Source organism: Poromitra crassiceps (assembly GCF_964638095.1).
Source record: "Poromitra crassiceps genome assembly, chromosome: 1".
Classification (NCBI taxonomy): Eukaryota; Metazoa; Chordata; class Actinopteri; order Beryciformes; family Melamphaidae; genus Poromitra; species Poromitra crassiceps.
The window spans coordinates 8,231,742-8,251,184 of NC_139623.1; the positions used below are offsets into that span (position 1 = coordinate 8,231,742).

Genomic DNA, 19,443 nt, shown 5'->3' on the forward strand with positions numbered 1-19,443 from the left:
AGAGAGGGGTTAGGGGTGGCCAAACTACGGCCCGCGGGCCAACTGCGGCCCGCTGCCCATTTTTAAGTGGCCCGCCATGAATTTAGCAAAAAAAAAAAATTGTTGCCAAAAACAAATATAAATAGACCAGGTCAGGGTACCCAAGTATAACCCATTTTCAATTTTTTTTTGTATTGAAAAAACGAAAACGGGAAAAACTGATTCCCCCCATTTCGTTTTTTCAATATAATTTCTTTTTTTAAATGGGTTATACTTGAGTACCCTGACCTGGTCTATTTATATTTAAACATTTTTAATACTGAATGAATGTTTAATACTAATGTTATGTTAAATTATCTCTGTCTTAACCTGTTGACACAGGAAAAGAACATTTGAAAACATACAGAAATACCCATTGTAATAGGTGAGCACATCAATAAACTACCGTAATTTCCGCACTATAGGCTAAGCCGCACCGGACTATAAGCCGCAGCAGCAAAATTGACTGTTTGTTACAAGCCGCACCGGACTATAAGCTGCTTTAATGTTTTAATGTTTTTTTTTTTTTTTTTTTTTTTTTTTATTGTGTTTTAATGTTTAATTACCATATGTAAGGGTTCGTGCACAGAGGGGATTGTCGGGAAAGAGATGGCTGTTTGAGGAAGCTCCCATTTATTAACATTTCAACAAAACAACATAACACAACACCACCTGTGTTTTTTTTACAGTGCACACAGTGTCCGCGGTGTGGTGAAAAGAGGGCAAGAGAGGAAATTAAAACAGAAGTGGATTTATAGTTAGAAAGAGTGCTAAAGAAGAGAGAATTCCGTTTTTTATTTTTATTTTTTGCTGAAAAAATCCATAGATAAGCCGCACCGTTATATAAGCCGCAGGGGCCTAAAAACGGGGAAAAAGCCGCAGCTTATAGTCCGGAATTTACGGTATATGTCATATATTTATTTAGGTAGAAATAAAAATGTTGATGGCACAAGGGTTTTCTGGTCCAATTTCTTTGCCGCGAAAACTGCCATGCTTAATATTGTTTGGCCTGCGACTCCTTATATTTTTCTGTATGCGGCCCACAGCCAAAAAAGTTTGGCCACCCCTGGGTTACACCCTCTAACCATCTATATAGTTATAAATATGAAGCCTGTTACAAAACTGACTTTACCTTTTGAGACTGAAGGAAAGGGATCCATGTGTTGCTGAGCAGTTCCATGCGGTATTGCCTGGTGAAGTAACCCATGTAGGAGACGAATGCTGAGGTGAGAAGGACATCACCACACAGGGTCTTCTGTTGCTCCTCATACTGAACCACTGCCTGAGACCAGCGCTCCTTCTCACACTGCAGGACACACAAAGATGACAAACGTGCATGTATTCCAGTATCTGTGATAGTGACAAGACATGGGAGTAAATCAACTTAATTACATTACGTCATTTAGCAGATGCTTGTATCCAAAGCGACTTACAATAGTACTTTTGTCAACAGTAGTGAATTAAATTAAATTAAAGTAGAAAGATTCCAGCCCACCTCAAGAGAGTCCAAGCCAAAGCACTAAACATGAATCTACTGTATGTGGAAATGAGTCACTTTTCTCTCCATTTATTGTGCACACCAAGAAGATGTAAGCAGTAAAGTATAAAACTACCATTCCCTTAAAATGGCGTTGAAAGTTTGGCTGTAGATTCACTCGGCATCAATTTAGCATTCATTTAAACCTTCAATACTCTGACTGTGACAGCCCTACAACAATAAATCATGCGTGGCATTTTCTTACAAGGGGCTGTGGATCTAGAATATGTCACATAATAAATTCTCAGACAGTTAAAAATCACTATAATTTTACTCTAATGCATTATGGATTGCCTGTAATATCACTCAGTCTGGGGTGAGACATTGTTAATTTCCAACAGCTGTTGAGGCTTTGAGGTAAGTTAATGATTAAATATAGACGGCCTGATTTATTAGTCTCAACACTATTGCTTCCAGGTCAATGCCATAAAGACAAAACATTTATCTTGATATGCTTAAAAGCCAAGCTGTTCCATCCAAACCACATTTATTTTCCGGAATAAGAAAGTCGAACTTACAAAATGGCCACTGAAATGGCCATCTTTTATTTCATATTAGCAACCATAAAGCTAATAGCTAGTCTGATACGGACCTGAACCTGAAAGAAAAGTCAATGCTGCCCTTTTAGGCAAAACTAATTAAAACTATTTACTATTTTTAAATTTAAGGAAAATAATGATAGAGCTGGGACTGTTAAAACTCTTAGGATAAACTACACGCATGCACACGTGCGCGCGCGCGCGCGCGCACACACACACACACACACACACACACACACACACACACACACACACACACAACCAGTCTGTTGCACAGACTGAGTGCACTGTTAGTGTAGCATTCCCGCCATCTTTCTTCCCTTCTCTACTTGGAAACCATTCAGCCAGTCAGTTGCCCAGTTCAGCCATGCGTTTTCTGTGGTCCAGCCCTCTCTACCTGTCTCGCAAGTCCCCAATATGCTGCTGAGCCAGACTGTAAAATCTCCCTTTGCCTGAGCTACTCACACAACTGCCAGGCCATTTTGCCAGGACATAACAACTTCTAGTCCAGATTTACTGATGCAATTCGATTACTAGCACCTCTCCATGCATGCCTCCGGCACAATGACAGTTTGCCCTGAGCCAGGTCAGCCCCAGTGGCACCACTGACCCTTCTCTCTCGCTCTGTCCCTGTTTACCTCCAAGCCCTTGACCAGTCGGTTGGCCAGCTCTATGGTCTGGTTGGTGCGGGTCACTTCCTCCTGACAACTGATCTTCTCAGCTGTAGCTCTTTCAAACTGAACTGTGAGTTGCTGGAGGCTTGCATCCAGGTCCTGGACAAACAAACCAAAGGAAACAGTGCAGAGTAAAGAAGTCATTCTGGAAATTTGGCTGATAGAGCAAGTGACTTGATTAAGTTATATAACATTCAACTTACCATCAATTTCTTTTGAACTGCCACCAGTTTGGCTGTTGCCATTTCCAGTTCTGCATTAGCTTGCGATAACGCTTGCCTCTTAGGAGTGACCTCACAGTAAACCTAGCAAACAAGGAGAGTAAATGATCAAAAATGACAATCAATGCTTCATGAAGCGAATCATTTTATTATATATACAATTTATAACAGAACTTATTTGAGTCTGACCTCATAGTATCTGACAATGTTAATGGTCCAAGCACAAAGTCCAGCTGCGGCTGTAGACTTGGTTCTCACTAGATCAGGCTGGAACTGTGGGTTTCTCAGATACTCCTGTTTCACCACACTCAGACAGGAGTCTGGGATGTTCTCCTTGTCATATGACACCAGGGCCTGCAGGAAGTCATCCACCTGACAGAGGGAAATGCAGATATTAGTGTCTAAAATCAGGTGCATTTATCACAAATTTCCCCATTAATTGACTCTGATGACAACAGCAAAATGGATATTAGAAATCAAAGCCGTTTTAACTTTTTTTTTTTTTACATTTATTTTTACTTTATTAGATCGCTCTGCTCTAATAATGAAAAGTGAAAAATCAATTTTTTTAGTAACCCCAAACAAGATCTAAATACTATGTTGTTAACACATTAATTGCCAAGAACGAGTTGAGTCATCAAACACAATCCAGCTGTTCACTGCCAACGACGAGTTGAGTCGTCAAAAAAATGATTTTTTTTTTTTTGACCGTGGGATGTGCATCTAACCCTTTTACATCTCTTATATAATTATTGGAGCCACCGAACGTTTACAACCCATTCCACCGACCCACTAAGTGGCAACAGTGCTCTCCTGACTAGAGGAAGGCAAGCATTTTTTTAACTTGTCACGCCATTCTCACCCCAGCCATTCTCATGAAAATGGATGGGGGAAAACGCTTTCGTTTTCGCGCTGATTGCTGGCGATGCGGGATTGCAAATTTACATAATAGATTACAGGTGGAACACACTTTGAAACACGCAGCATAAATATGACCAGAATCGCAAAAGCTTCTCTCAACCAAAACTCCAAGAAGCGAGCGAGTCCATGCCGACTTCCTCAAACAGCGGCCGCGCAGCCACAGGCACAGGACAGCAGCAAAGCACTGAGACTGGTGACAAGCTTGTGACGGCCGCTGCAGCCAAGAAGAACGCCCACGGAGGGAGGAGTTGAAGCAACTCTCCCTCTCGCTCTCTCCCTCTCTCTCTCTCTCTCTCTCTCTCGCTCTCTCTCTCTCCCTCCCTCTCTCTCTCTCTCTCTCTCTCTCCCTCTCCCCCTCTCACTAGGATTAAACCTAGTGCGTCTCCCTCCCGAGAGGGAGGGAGAGAGAGAGAGAGGGAGGGAGAGCGAGAGGGAGGGAGAGAGAGAGAGAGAGAGAGAGAGAGGGAGGGAGAGCGAGGGGAAGGGAGAGAGAGAGAGAGAGAGAGAGAGCGAGAGGGGGAGAGAGAGAGAGAGAGAGAGAGCCAAAAATGAATGGTTAAAGTGACTGTTCTATCGAATTTCACAAAAAGCCGTTTATCTCTGAATATTTTTTCTGACGCTAAAACCATGCTGTATTCAACTGCTAATGCTTACATAACTACTAACTCTACAAACTAACTCTTTTAGACAGAGAAAGTACACATTCTATTAGTACTTTTGAGATATTGTATGTTCACAAACTCCAAGCAGAAAAGAATCCTCGGCTCTTGTAAAATGAGCCACAATCCTCAAAAAACGGCTTGGCAGAAGCTACCTACAGCAAGAAAAAAACGGCTGGCAGTCAATGTGTTAACTGAATTGGTAGTCATCAGTAGGCTATAGGATAATACTTAAAGTTTAGTTCTTGGCATTGGTAAGTGATATTAGTTCATCCCTCGCAGACACTGTAAACTAATATTGACTTGCGTGCATTATTGCACAAAACATGATCGCTTTACACTTAGAGCAACTGGATATAAAGTACATGTAAAAATAGAAATAGAAAATCCTGCATATAAGTATTTTAAATGGATGGTTGAAGTTTTGGCAAAAAATAAAAAATAAATAAAAAGTCTGCTTCTCAATGACTAAAAAAATAAAATACTTTGTGGAAAGATTGAATGACCTCCCATTTCAGGATGAAGGCACATAGTAGAATAACAGTGGCGACAGGTTCAGGAATGGGCCAACACACAGTCGCTCCCCTCGTACGTGAGCATATTCATGGAGCCATCCAGCTGTAATGTGAGCATGGGAGAGATGCTGGGCAGGGCCGGGGTCAAGGCCCATACACAAATGAGATTGGCATGAATCAGGCAGATGTGATTGACATGATGACAGCTTAACCTTGCCCATGAAGGCCCGCGCCGCCTTCCAGCTCCGCTCCTTGGGCACTCGGCCATGGGGAGCTAGCAGAACCATCACAGCGGCTGCCACATTGATCACTGCTGCTGGAGGGTTGGGAAAGGTCTTCAGCTCAGTCAGATTCACCTGAATAGAAGAATCATAAACATTACAAAATATAAGCCTTTTTGTCCACCTCCATCTGACAGGACTTGAAAATGATAACGGTCTGGAACGATTGCAAATTTGTTGGGATACTGCACAGCTTGACAAGATGAAGCACCTTGTTGAGGGTGTCCAGCGCTGCTGTGGCAGCTGCCAGCGATGGCTCTGCCTTGGCTAGGTCTTTCTCACAGTCCTTCTGTTTCATGGAGACTCCTGCCTGGATGACAGCAACCTGCACAAAAACAACAATCACAGTGACTTACATGGCAAAATGTGCTATATGAGCACCACTGTACTAGATCCACTAGATCTCTAACCACCACTGTGTGTGATAGGAACCTTTTGAGCCTCTACGTCTGCAGCCTCTCTCTTGTGGCTGACCTTCTCAGTCTGGAGTCCAACCTTTGAGATTAGAGCTTCAGTGTTCTGGTTTTTAAGGGTCAGCTCAGCTTCTTGGGATGCCAGTTTGGCTTTTAGATCCTCAACCTAAAACAGAGGGGGGGAAAACATGATGACGCATGCTTCACATAATTCAAATATATACAGTATCTATGTGCATGAAGATCAAATTAAGAAATTGTCAGTCCTCAGTGGCAACAATTTTTTAATTATGATTTACACAGAGGGCATTTCAGCATGTATTAAATGTTAGGGAAAAACAAACACAATACACAATTCTGGGAGTAAAACCCTGGTAAAACCACTGCTAACCTCCCTCAACCTTGTAGTGCATTGGTTCCATAGACATAATATGGACGTAGCTATCCAATTTAATTTCTTCTACCTGGCCGAGTTCAAACATTGGCCGTCACCATCTTGATTTTTCGTCAGCAGAGTGGGAGGGAATGGGTTGAGTCCTTGCGCACCTCACGTGAGATGGGAGTTTCCCAGAGCCGCAGCTCCGCCTGCTATTGGTTCGTGATTGGCAAGCTGCGTGATCACTGGATAGGCGATCTGTCATCACCATCTATCATCTATTTGCTCTGCCTGGTGGTCCACCAGAGATATTTTTTTTTACAGACAAAACTGTAACAGTTTTTACATAATACACATTAACCCTGAGGAGTAGCCGGATTGGTCCGATTTTCGGAAATATCACGATATTTGGGAAATATCACAATTTTGAACATTTACTTTCAGAGGCTGCAGCAGGCTCAGTTTTAAAGCCAGAGTGAAGTTTCTGGTATCATATGAAACTAGAAGACTTAACAAATCGATTTTTTCCAACCATGTCATGCTAGCTTGTCAGGAAGGTAGCTAAATAACACTCCAAATTTAGGGTAAATGTTGGCAAGGGAAAAAAACATTTTCAAAGGGGTCCTCTTTTTCACAGTGTAATGTTGGCAGGTGTGTTCTGTCCGTTTTGAACCAGCTAGTAGCCTTATATTGTCATTTAGCCTTTCTGCTGCTATTGCATGGTTAAATCAGCTAATTCTATTATATGAGCAGGAGGGGAGGGGGGGGGGGGGGTTGGTACACGCAGTGGAAGTGGTTTCTGGGAAATTTGGTTTGGTAAGTAGTGGTACTTGGAAGGAAACGTTTGGGAACCCCTGTTGCAGTGAAACCCCAACATGAACCACCTCCTGCATAATGGAGACGTTTACCTGAGTGGCAGTGGTTTGAAGCTTCTGAAGGCCGCTCTCAAGCCGGTTCATCTTGTGCTGGAGCTGAGCCCGGCTCTTCCCCAGAAGGTTCCTATACAGGGTGATTTGCTGGAGAAAGCTCTTGGGGGTGGTGTAATTGTACCTCTTCTCATTGCGCTGGTATTTTTCACTTGCCTGGTTGACAGTGGTGTGAACGTAGGCCATGAAAAGACTGATGGATTCCTGGACGGCAGGCTGTAAAAATAAGCAGAGAAGAGGGGGAGAGGGGCGAACAGGGCGAACTGGATTGAGTAGAGTTTAACATCCCCAAGCTGATGGGGGCTGAAATATTATCTTCATAAATTTTGAATTCATCTACAAGTTTTGCCATCTTACTTGGCTGGCCCTGACTTACTCAATCTGAAATTTACGTGCAGCTAGCAGGAATGATTAGGCTTTGAAACCACTGTGAAAATAATGCGTTTAGGCCACTGACGTGCAGCTTGTAAAGCATGCACACTGTTTACATTATCCCTCATGTCCTCCAACTTTCTCCACACTGTGTATAGAGGCTGTTGTACCATATTCTGGATAGGTATTTATCATATGATGCTCAATGACACAGACCCTTCATTAATCATACTGTTAGCGATCAATTAAAGTAAAAACAAATGAGCAGAGAATACAAGGATCAAACCTGACCATAACTCACAAAAAGCCATTGTTAATGATCAAGGAGCCAGTAGGGGAAAAAATCATTATTAATTAAGATCTGACATAATGCTTTTTGACAAAGCATGTTATGTTCAGTTGAGACACGAGAGAAGTTCTCATTGATTGGCCTTGTGTATCAGCTATTAGTGGGTTGTGCATTTCTAACTTAAAACAAATGACCATTTCATTTCTTGTTTCCCTGCCTCTTTAAGAAGATAAACAATCAGAGATTGGTGTACCATATCAATATCTTTAGATACAATGCCTCCGAAATTGTGATCATATGTTTCAACTTCTCACATAGGATGCATTTCCAAATGGTATCTGTTATTCATGCTGCGCACAAAAATTCCATGTTTTATTTTACTACTATGAGTCCCACTCCCACCTTACTCCTACTATAACTCTTATTACTACTTTATTAATACTCCTGCTCTGCTACTACTCTACTACTGCTGCAACTACTACCATTACTTGACTCCTCCTCTTCCTCCAACTTATATTACAGTTAGTTGTTACTGCTCAAGCACTACTACACACAAGATGCACACTACTGCACATACAGCTGCACGTCACCAGTCCGTCAAGCTCGTGAAGTTTGTTGATGATACCAGGCAAAACAACTGGAGCTCAATGCTCAAAAGACAATGGAGATGGTTGTGGACTACAGGAGGAATGCAGCCCCACCTTCCCCCATCACCCTGGGTGGCTCCCCAGTTAATTGTGGAGTCATTCTGCTTCCTACTGTAGGGTTCCTCATCAGCCGGGACCCGAAATGGGAGCTGAACATCAGAGCTCTCACCAAGAAGGCACAACAGAGGATGTATTTCCTGCAGCAAAGTGCCAAAGGCCACAATGGTGCACCGTCTGGTACACTGCTGCTACTTTCAAGGACAGACTGCAGCGTATCATCCGCTGTGCTGAAAAGGTGATCAGATGCAATCTGCCATCCCTTCAGGACCTGCACACCGCCAGGACGTTGAAGCGGTCTTGGAAAATCATGGCCGACCCCTCCCACCCCGCAAAAACAACCTCTTTGAAATGCTCCCCCTCACCAAGAGACTGAGGTTTGTCAAGACCAAAACCTTTCCTCACAATAACAGCTTCTTCCCAACTGCCATCATCAAACAAGGCTCAAAAGCTTTTGACTTTTGAAAACAAACCACTCTCTCAGTGGTGCTACAACCTGTCAGTCATTCAATTTCAACCCCTATACCCGCCCTCAAAACAACAGCATGGGCTATTGAAGAGGCACAGACTCATGTACATGTATGTAGTTTGCGGAGTGCAGCAATTGAACTATGGATTCAACATAATTTTTGAGTCTGGGGAGAGACTAGTACACACACTACACTACAACTACTACTAAGACACACACACACACACACACACACACACACACACACACACACACACACACATGCACATTCGTGCGCGCGCACACACACACACACACACACACACACACACACACACACACACACACACACACACACACACACACACACACACACAATAATTGCACACTGGAAAGTAATAGTCTGGCCCATGTGATGACACTTCCTGGTTGTGGCAGCTGTGCCTCCTGAGAGGGTCGTTATGGGCTTATTAATCACTCTTCTTTCATTAACATAAATGATGGTGGGTTGTGATGGTTCCACTGCCATGAGGGAAAACAATGATATGCCTGCACTCACTGGAGTCTCCAGGCATGTGTTCAGCCATTTGTCATGACCTCAATAGAGAAGTAACCATGAGGGATCTATGGAGAAGTTAATCCAGCTGCACTGTAGTAATTAGAAGGTGTTCATTAAAAGTCTAACCCAGTCTGGAAAAGTCTCATTAGAGCACATGGCAAATATAGGGAAGATGAACAGTAAAAGTGTAGTGTAAGCCCAATATGGGCTGGGCTTCATTGGAAGCATGACACTTAAATAAAGAAAATCAATTAATCAATCAATCAGGGAAGATATGTCAAACCCATCCCAGACAGCTAGTATTCTTACTTACAATATTACTGTAGTATCGGCAAATCTGCTGTGCAGGATTCGACTGGATCACGACAGGGTGCGTTGACGTGAGATGAAGATAACTACTTGGTTTCAAAGGCCTCACCTCAATGCCTTCAATCTCTTGGATGAATCTGTAGCTAACAGACTGCAGGGCCTCTGAGCTCCATGCGTGGAACCAGTTGATGGTGGTACATTGGACCAGGGCCGGGAATCGACGGGCCCGAACACGGAGGGCACTGCCCACAGGAGACAAACACAGCACCACCTACAGAGAGAGGGAGAGGATGAGTCACACATTATACACAAGCTTCAGCATGCACACGCACGCACACACACACTCACGTCTCACGCACACAAAATACGTGCATGCATGCCCATAGCAAAACACAGGCATGAGAAGATGCACAGCCAAGGGCACATAAGGAAATCCAAATATCCTGCACAGGCTGTAGATATGGCAGATGCATCCAAAAGGGAAACCCATCCTCCAATCAAACTGGCAGTATTGTATCCCCCCACTTTCCTCTTCCTGGCACGCGGACAGGCAGCTACATTCCCAGTTGGCTGGAGCAGACGGTGCCGCTACCAGAGGCCCTGGCGCAAACATTAGCTGGACCGCATACATGTGCACTGGGACAAGAATGTCCTTCCTTTTAACCCCCCCTATTTGTCTGGGTCTGTTCGGTCAGCGTGTCAAAGATATTTCATCAGCTGTGTCTTTGGTTTTACAGTTGAAATATGTTATTTGTAGGCTTTTCTCATCAATATATTGTCGTGAAAATCAGTTGTGTTGACACATTCCAATGCTAGCAAAAACAAAAAATCCAATTTGTGAATTCTCGAGCTCAATTACCCATGGTATATGAAAAATGCTTTCTGGTAGGCTAAGTAAGTAATCTATAAAAAGCAGCAGGATGGAGAAATACCGTAATGAGATATGTTGATAGAAAGCAACTCTCCTGGTTATCATCCCAAAATAGTGATGACACCACACTTCATTGGACACAGTGTGTATCAAGCGAAAAACCGCATAAGCAAAGAGAAAACATTTAATTTTCATCAACTAAGAACAATAGTGGTTAACAACACTGTCTTTGGAAGGATGCTTTGAAAGATTGGACCTTGAGCTGCAGTTGGACTCGGTCGATGAAGAATCTCCAGCAGTTCTCCCTGCTGTCCAGCAGTCCCACCGCTCGGACGTCAGATCTTACCCCAGCCACAATCCCTTCAATCTCCTCCTCACTGAAGAGATCAGGGATTTCACCTGGAGGGTGATTGAGAATGATTTCATCGAGACTGAATAATTAGAATAACAACATGCAATTCTACAACTATACCGACATTACAACAATGCAGGTTAAGAACATTTGGGGAGGATTTTGGCCTTGTGTCCGAGGGACACACACATGATACCCAATATGAATGATATTGATTTTGGCTCTCACCTGATGCAAGTAAGTCATTAATAATAACCATAAACCGTTCATCAGATATCTGTGCATCAGTCAGGAGCAGAGCAATGCGCTGGTTCTTCACTCCGGTCTTCAGCAACAAGCCTGCCAGATCCACCTAAACACCACCACACATGGCCTGAATGAATACCTGCAGTGTTCACACTCAATAGAGTCCAATACAGTTTTTGTAATTGTCCGAACATAATCAATGGGATAACACAAACCCAGTGATAACACCGTGATCTTTTAACAGATGATTAAATTTACAATACTTGCTTCATCAATGAGGTATTGAAATATTTCCTAGGGGCCTTTAATAGCATCTGACAATTCTTTGCCGAGTCAGTGGAGAAGGTGAACAGAACTGAATTAGATCAATACATTGCATGCAGCCGGAGGAGTGTATTGATCTGGAGAATTTTGTCTAAAGGAAAACCTTGCTCTCCAGTAATTAATCACTAACCTTGCTTAAAGGATGTCACTCAAGGCAGCATCTAAGGACTGTGACTATAAAGGTAAAGTGATGAAGTGTAATTTGTAAAGTTCTAATATTCTAAGTATAATGCTTAATATTTAACCTGTTTTAACCGATTAACAGTATCAATATTGACCTTCAGGTCATGAATGCTGTAACCCTTAGTCAGGGTGATTTGGAAGACTTCCACAGAGGATATGTAGGCAGCCAGACGGGTCAGGCTCTGCTTCCCACTGCCCCCGACTCCCACCAGCAGAGCGTGGCCCCGTGGAGACTCCAGGATGCGACTGATCCGACAGCTGATGACAACACAACCCTGGTTAAACCACCAACTTTCTATAGCTCACCATTGTTATTCATCTATACACATTTCCATCTGTAGATTCCACAACAGCAAGACTTCACATATTCTAACAGATCACATCACATTAACTTCCCTTCCAGCATTGCCATGTTTATATTTCATAGAATTGCTTCTATCAATTTTTTACTTCTCTTATGTTGTGTTTATATTCTTTGCTATAATTGACGTGGTGTTTAGTATCTTTTATTTTTTACAATAATCATGAATATTATTACTGAAAAGTGGTATACAGTGTTTGCTATGAGAACTACGAGTCATTTACTCACACATGTTGCACGGCATCTTCAAACAGCACCAGGTTCATGGCTGCGTTGAGCTCATTGTAGCTCTCCAGGGCATGGGTAAGGATGGTTCTGAGCACAGACCAGTCTGTGAAAGGAGTATAGGAGGCTTCTTCACCCACGTGGGCAAAGTGGCAATAGAGGGGCTGCTTTGTCACCTTTTCGTCTTCCACTCCCTGGAAAAGACAAGAATCTTTAGATCAATGTTTTCATGTGCAGTCAAGAAATCTCTCATTAGCTCTAGTAGAGAACAGCGATTTATACTGTTTACACTGTTCGCCAGAATCGGTACCGCACCTCAAAGCATTCATGCATGGTCTCCATCTGCAGCTTGCGGAAGAGCTGCAGGTCCTTCACATCCACCAGTCTATCTGAATAGACTCTGCAGGATTCATGCAGCCACAGCAGCACCAGGTCAATGCTCTCTTTCACACTCTCAGGCCCGGCAAAGAGAAGGCCCTGAAGCACAATGAGATTCAGATGAATATTTCATTTTTCATCCAAAAGTCGAATTGCAAAACTTGCTCGCTATCACCATTACCTGGAAGACGCTAGATAGGTCTCTGAGGTTGAATATGTAGTGAAATTTGATGGCAGTGGGCAGAAAGATGTGAACCATCTTGTGATGAAGAGCTATGGCAGCCTGGACCACAGCTGGAGCGCTCCTCTGAGCCACTGGACTGAAGAGCTGCTGCTTAATGTGGCTACTCAGGATCTGACTGTAGATGGACGTCTGGGCCTCAGGAGATGGGAAGTTCACAGCAAACACTGAGAAATGTCTCTGTGAATAGAGGAGACACAGACATTTCAGAACCTTGTACATGGTAAAATAGTAGATAATTGTATGCTTCCATAAAAGATATTTCGGGTGCTAGTGAGGATATTCCATCTACATCCAACAACTTAAATTCCATCCATTGCCATGGCAGACATTTTGAATTTATATTGGACTTATCTAGTAATGCGTGATGCCTCAAAATGTGATAGAGGCTTATTAGATATTATCAGATTTAATCATACTGCCACAATATTGACTGGAAATGTGTTTCAGGAAAATGCCCCAAGACAATCAAAATTGGTCAGTTTTGTCATTGGCACTGTAAGTGCTGGTAATGCTTCCTTCCCATACTAGTCCCTCCCCTACGTCACAGCAAAATATCCCCACATGAATTTTTGCTACTGAAGACTCTTGTCAGTGTTTTAGATAGATTTGAGATGTACTATTATACTGTTCTGCTGCCAATGGGGACTGCAAGTTAACAACAACATGATACTAATACAGTGATAAATAAATATTTTTAAAGTTAAACAGTGGGTGTGTCTCTAGGCCTCAGCAAAGATGTTGAGATGAGTGAATATTGACAATCTTATTGGCAAAAATATAAATATAAATGAATAAATAAATAAATAAATGAATGAATGAATGAATGAATGAATGAATGAATGAATGAATAAATAAATAAATAAATAAATAAATAAATAAATAAATAAATAAATAAATGAATGAATGAATGAATGAATGAATGAATGAATAAATACCTGAAGCCTGGGGTTGATGTTGAAGCTCCCAGCAGTTGGATTCATACAGGCGACATACTGAGTATTGTGTATTTCCTTTAGGGACAACTTCTGTCTGTCATACCTGCAGTGAGCAAGCCAAGAAAGGTAACGGCTTGGTTTGATACAAAATACCCCGCAACTTGTCAAGATGTTTTATATTGTTACACTAATTAACAATATTTAATACAATATTTAATACACTAAAGTGGTACTGAGCATGCAGGGACCTCTCACCAGTGCTTATAATCCAGATGCTGGCGTATGAGTGTGTGAGGCTGCACTGTTCCATAATTGTCCACAGCTGGCATGTTCATGTCATCTATGAAGTAGACCAGCCTCCTGTTGCCTACAGGGGAATAGCTCCTGCCTGCTGTCTTCTCTAAGCGTCGCTCTAGGACCACTAAGAGAGAAAGCAAAAGCAATTTGTACAGAGAACAAGAAAGAAAGTTAAGTAATACTCATAAGACTGATATTTAGCTGTTATAATGAGCGAAAATAAGGAGATAAAATAATATTATCCTAGTCAAACCAACTTTTGAACGTAAGGGTGTCGTATGGTTAATACAGCTAGTGCCAATATGTCAGCATATGATTATACTGACATGTTAGCTAAGAGTAAACTTAAACAGAAATAAACATGCTCCCCCCTTCACCCTCTCTGAATCTGAATATTACCAGCAGATGGTGCTACAGTTTACTTGATGTGTGCGAGTACAGAACAACATAACACCACCAACTCACTCTGCAGCATAAGGGAGGTAGTGTAGTAGTTGAAGGGTACTTTGGCAGTCACGTAACTGTCGGGGAGACAGTCTAACTTGTTCCTGACAAGTGCAGTCTTTCCCACTCCAGAGTTCCCCACGAGCATCGTCGGCTGTGCCCTCTCGAGCAACAAGTCCACGAAGTACCTAAGACGCACAGTCTCTGCCGTGTGTACCAGCACAGCCTGCAATCATACAAACAGCAGGGAGAAAGGAGAACACAAAACACACATGCTTATTATAGCTTTCTTTGACTGTGATTTATTGACAGACACGTGTTCAGTGAGTTGTGTGTGTGATTTATAATTTCTTGTATTTTCCAAAGTACACCACAACTATTCTGTCATAATAGCATCATTTGCTCAGAACAAAAACCCCGCTAATTATGGCTCAGCGAGAGTCTTTGGAGCATTGGCAGCTGTACGCAGGAGCACAAAGAAAGACAATGGAGCGTGGGTGCTAGCCTTGGTGCTGAAGCCTTCACCCCCACACAGTCTGCTATGGGCTGTAGTAGACGCTAATCACACACAGTGGCAGGCCTAGCATCCATTCTAGGACCCCTGCCATAACCTCACCATGTGCCGTTACCCTCCACTCATTATGTTCACTGAGGCATACATCTTTATTATGACTGTATTGTTCATTTTTTGGTTCTTTTTTTTTCTTTTCTTCAAAAGAAAGTTACTTCCTGTGATTGTGTATGCGATCGGTGTCAACATTCTTTGGAAAGTTTGTGGTCCCTGTAGCGTTACATAAAGGGGCCTATTTTCCCCTAATGATTGTGTCTTCTCTCACCTGCAACGGCATACAAGGTTCCATTTCAAATGGTGGCACGGTGTCACTCCAGGGCAGGAAGCGTCTGCTCATAGGGTCCAGGTAGTAGTCAAACACTGTGCCCTGTGCTGGCAGCTTCACTGTCTTCATTTCTTTGGTCCACCACTGGCTGAACTCCACCCGGTAATCACGCAGCTAGACCCAAGTATTACAGATATGACATGCAGGTCCAGCTATGGGCAACAGCCCAATCAGTCAAAAAAAGTATTTTTCTGTCAACGTTGAAACTCAAATTTTCCTTTTGTTTGATGATATGTGATTTGCCACATTATACTATACAGCAGGGTGGGAATTACACGGAGGCCATCAGGCCATGGCCTGCGTTGCCCCTCCCTCTGGCCGTGATGTCCTGAGATCCCTAAGGCCACCTCGGCAGTACCCTGCTAGCAGCCTGCTACTGTCAGTTACTTTAAAAGCATCAGTGGTCTCAGTTTAATGTAGCTGCTCTATGCAAAGGATGTGTAATTTGCTCATTTTAACACACATTTCAGAAAGATCGCTCTTTACAATGTCAATAGAGCAATGGCCTTTGTGCCCTGGCATGCGGCCTTGTGCCCTAACTTTGTTTTTAATGCCGAAGATCAGTTGGCCTTGCCCCTAAAATGCCGAAATTCCCACCCTGCTATACAGGCTACTATATATACAGGCTACTATATATACAGGCTACTATATATACAGGCTACTATATATACAGGCTACTATATATACAGGCTACTATATATGACCCTGCTATACAGGCTACTATATATACAGGCTACTATATATACAGGCTACTATATATACAGGCTACTATATATACAGGCTACTATATATCATTTCATGCAGTTACACTGAAGCAATACCTGATCTTGATACAAGGCTCCCCCAAAAGCCCAGATGCAGGCAAAGGTGAAGTAGGTCTCATAGAGCTCACGTGGAGAGTCAGAGGGGATATTTTCTGGTGTGAGTAGGCAGTCCAGCAAAGCACAGAGAGTCTGAACAAGGAGAAAATGGTTATTTTACTGTCAGTTTCTATCTGTATGGGCGCACAAAAGAAAGAAAAAGATATGTAAATGTTTGTATGTTCTGCACCTGCACCATAGAGTTCTCTGGGATGGGAGTGATGGTTTTGAAGGTGTTTCTCATCTGTTCTAAGCAACGAGGAACATATTTTTCAAACAGGATGGTGAGGTGGGCCCTTTCTGTCTGGCGTGCTCGTGTGTCAATCCAGCTGGCAACATACCTGAGCACCAAGCAAAGACACAACATACCTGAGCACCAAGCAAAGACACAACATACCTGAGCAGCAAACAAAGACACAATGTTGTACCGCTGTGCTGCTGATCTGATCAGGAACAGAATCGGTGTCCCTTCAATGCCAAGTACAAATACATTTGCAGGAATATCTTAGCATCTATCTTGGACATGAATGGCACAGAACCTGCTTTAATATTGGGGGGGACATGTACTTATGTTTGTTGTTTTTACAAGTTGTACCTCTGAAATGAGTGATAGGTTTGTACAAGGCGTTTTTTTCCATTATCTCACTGCTGGAGTTACCTGCCGACTCCTTATATGGTCGTCTTCCTGTCAGCTCAATTTATTATGCAAATGAACTATGTTGGCATTTCCTGCCACACCTTATATATGTTTGCATTGCAGTTTTTCTCTTGTTTGTCACCCTGATGAAGGCCTGTGTGCCGCAATGTGTCGGTGCGTTTTTAATTCTTGCTAATATGCATTAGCCATACAATAAAGGCTTTTTAAATTTTTTCACCTACAAGAGTGCCTTGGTTACCTCTTTTTAGTCTCAACTGTCCTACCCCTGACCAAAGAGCACCTTGATGTTGTACTACTTGGTCAACCAAAGACGCACTCCTTTCTCTGCTTTTCTGCTTTAATAACTGATCAAAGGCTTTATGACTCACGGATTCCAGCCCAGGTCTTGTTGGTTGACATAGAGAATTCCTGCTCTGGATACAGTGGCAGGAGTGGCTGTTCTCAGGTGGCTGATTTCAAACACCAGTCTCATGGATGAGGAGAGAGGCACACGTTCATTACTGGCCAGAGTCAGGACCTGAGAAATGTTAAGCGTTAAGATTTCACAACATTAAAACAAGTGATTTGTCATTATGAAGCATAAAAAACATCAGGACCATACAATAAGGAATACGCTTCCAAATCTCATCCGGTTTGACAGGCTCATTTTAGAATTTTTTCAAAAGCACGTGATTGTAATGACATGATCTATTGCACTGGGAAAGGACGGACAAGTAATTACACCACAGGTAGTGACTACTCAAGGAGGGGGGAAACATCTTTCTCTATCCTGGTTGGTATGTGTTGTACACTAGGGTCTGAGTGAACAGGAGGGAGGTATGTGTTGTACACTAGGGTCTGAGTGAACAGGAGGGAGGTATGTGTTGGACACTAGGGTCTGAGTGAACAGGAGGGAGGTATGTGTTGTACACTAGGGTCTGAGTGAACAGGAGGGAGGTGTGTGTTGGACACTAGGGTCTGAGTGAACAGGAGGGAGGTGTGTGTTGTACACTAGGGTCTGAGTGAACAGGAGGGAGGTATGTGTTGTACACTAGGGTCTGAGTGAACAGGAGGGAGGTATGTATTGTACACTAGGGTCTGAGTGAACAGGAGGGAGGTATGTGTTGTACACTAGGGTCTGAGTGAACAGGAGGGAGGTATGTATTGTACACTAGGGTCTGAGTGAACAGGAGGGAGGTGTGTGTTGTACACTAGGGTCTGAGTGAACAGGAGGGAGGTGTGTGTTGTACACTAGGGTCTGAGTGAACAGGAGGGAGGTATGTGTTGTACACTAGGGTCTGAGTGAACAGGAGGGAGGTGTGTGTTGTACACTAGGGTCTGAGTGAACAGGAGGGAGGTATGTGTTGTACACTAGGGTCTGAGTGAACAGGAGGGAGGTATGTGTTGTACACTAGGGTCTGAGTGAACAGGAGGGAGGTATGTATTGTACACTAGGGTCTGAGTGAACAGGAGGGAGGTATGTGTTGTACACTAGGGTCTGAGTGAACAGGAGGGAGGTGTGTGTTGTACACTAGGGTCTGAGTGAACAGGAGGTAGGTGTGTGTTGTACACTAGGGTCTGAGTGAACAGGAGGGAGGTATGTATTGTACACTAGGGTCTGAGTGAACAGGAGGGAGGTATGTGTTGTACACTAGGGTCTGAGTGAACAGGAGGGAGGTATGTGTTGTACACTAGGGTCTGAGTGAACAGGAGGGAGGTATGTATTGTACACTAGGGTCTGAGTGAACAGGAGGGAGGTATGTATGAGTGAACAGGAGGGAGGTGTGTGTTGTACACTAGGGTCTGAGTGAACAGGAGGGAGGTGTGTGTTGTACACTAGGGTCTGAGTGAACAGGAGGGAGGTATGTATTGTACACTAGGGTCTGAGTGAACAGGAGGGAGGTGTGTGTTGTACACTAGGGTCTGAGTGAACAGGAGGGAGGTACCTTGTTGTCATCCATCACTGTGTTGAGTGATTCACTCCACATCGGATCAATGTCTCCATCCAACACAATCCACTTAGGTCCCGGGTGGGAGATGTTTGCCTGTTCCCGCATCAGCGACGACAACAAACCTTACACAGGGGTTGAAGAGTCAACAATAATCAAGAATGTGCCACGGCATAATACGTTTTCAGTTATAACATTGCCACTATCAGTTAGCATTGTCTCTATAGTGTTTTTAAATGTAGTTATTCCAATGGTGATTCAAACCCAATTCTATTTACCATCTTTCCACTCTCGTGTTGCAGGGTGGATGAAGCCAAACAATTCGTCTGTGTCCACTGCCTTTGGATTCAGGTCATTCCACACAGGCTTCCTGTTAAGGTTTATGTAGGTCTTATTGAGCACTCGGAGTATCTGTTGAAAAGATGAATATCGGACATTTGACTTTCACATTTCAAAAAACTTCTGAGATCTTGTGCATTT

At 43.1% G+C, this 19,443-nt stretch overlaps 1 protein-coding gene across 1 annotated transcript in view; it reads right to left on the reverse strand.

Moving 5' to 3' along the window:
- The window catches only part of LOC310787055 (dynein axonemal heavy chain 11), a gene marked incomplete at both ends in the record, with an annotated part of 74,573 nt that overhangs the window by 26,732 nt on the left and 28,398 nt on the right, over positions 1-19,443 (reverse strand). Inside the window, 24 exons of the mRNA XM_083648391.1 lie at positions 1,151-1,324; positions 2,733-2,867; positions 2,972-3,073; positions 3,179-3,361; positions 5,297-5,440; positions 5,577-5,690; positions 5,798-5,944; positions 7,063-7,296; positions 9,871-10,032; positions 10,889-11,031; positions 11,213-11,336; positions 11,833-11,995; positions 12,327-12,517; positions 12,639-12,800; positions 12,883-13,122; positions 13,881-13,983; positions 14,136-14,301; positions 14,643-14,847; positions 15,458-15,631; positions 16,339-16,470; positions 16,568-16,718; positions 17,404-17,552; positions 18,961-19,088; positions 19,242-19,374. Coding sequence (XP_083504517.1) covers positions 1,151-1,324; positions 2,733-2,867; positions 2,972-3,073; positions 3,179-3,361; positions 5,297-5,440; positions 5,577-5,690; positions 5,798-5,944; positions 7,063-7,296; positions 9,871-10,032; positions 10,889-11,031; positions 11,213-11,336; positions 11,833-11,995; positions 12,327-12,517; positions 12,639-12,800; positions 12,883-13,122; positions 13,881-13,983; positions 14,136-14,301; positions 14,643-14,847; positions 15,458-15,631; positions 16,339-16,470; positions 16,568-16,718; positions 17,404-17,552; positions 18,961-19,088; positions 19,242-19,374 — 3,759 coding nt within the window. The remainder of the gene's footprint in view (positions 1-1,150; positions 1,325-2,732; positions 2,868-2,971; positions 3,074-3,178; positions 3,362-5,296; positions 5,441-5,576; positions 5,691-5,797; positions 5,945-7,062; positions 7,297-9,870; positions 10,033-10,888; positions 11,032-11,212; positions 11,337-11,832; positions 11,996-12,326; positions 12,518-12,638; positions 12,801-12,882; positions 13,123-13,880; positions 13,984-14,135; positions 14,302-14,642; positions 14,848-15,457; positions 15,632-16,338; positions 16,471-16,567; positions 16,719-17,403; positions 17,553-18,960; positions 19,089-19,241; positions 19,375-19,443) is intronic.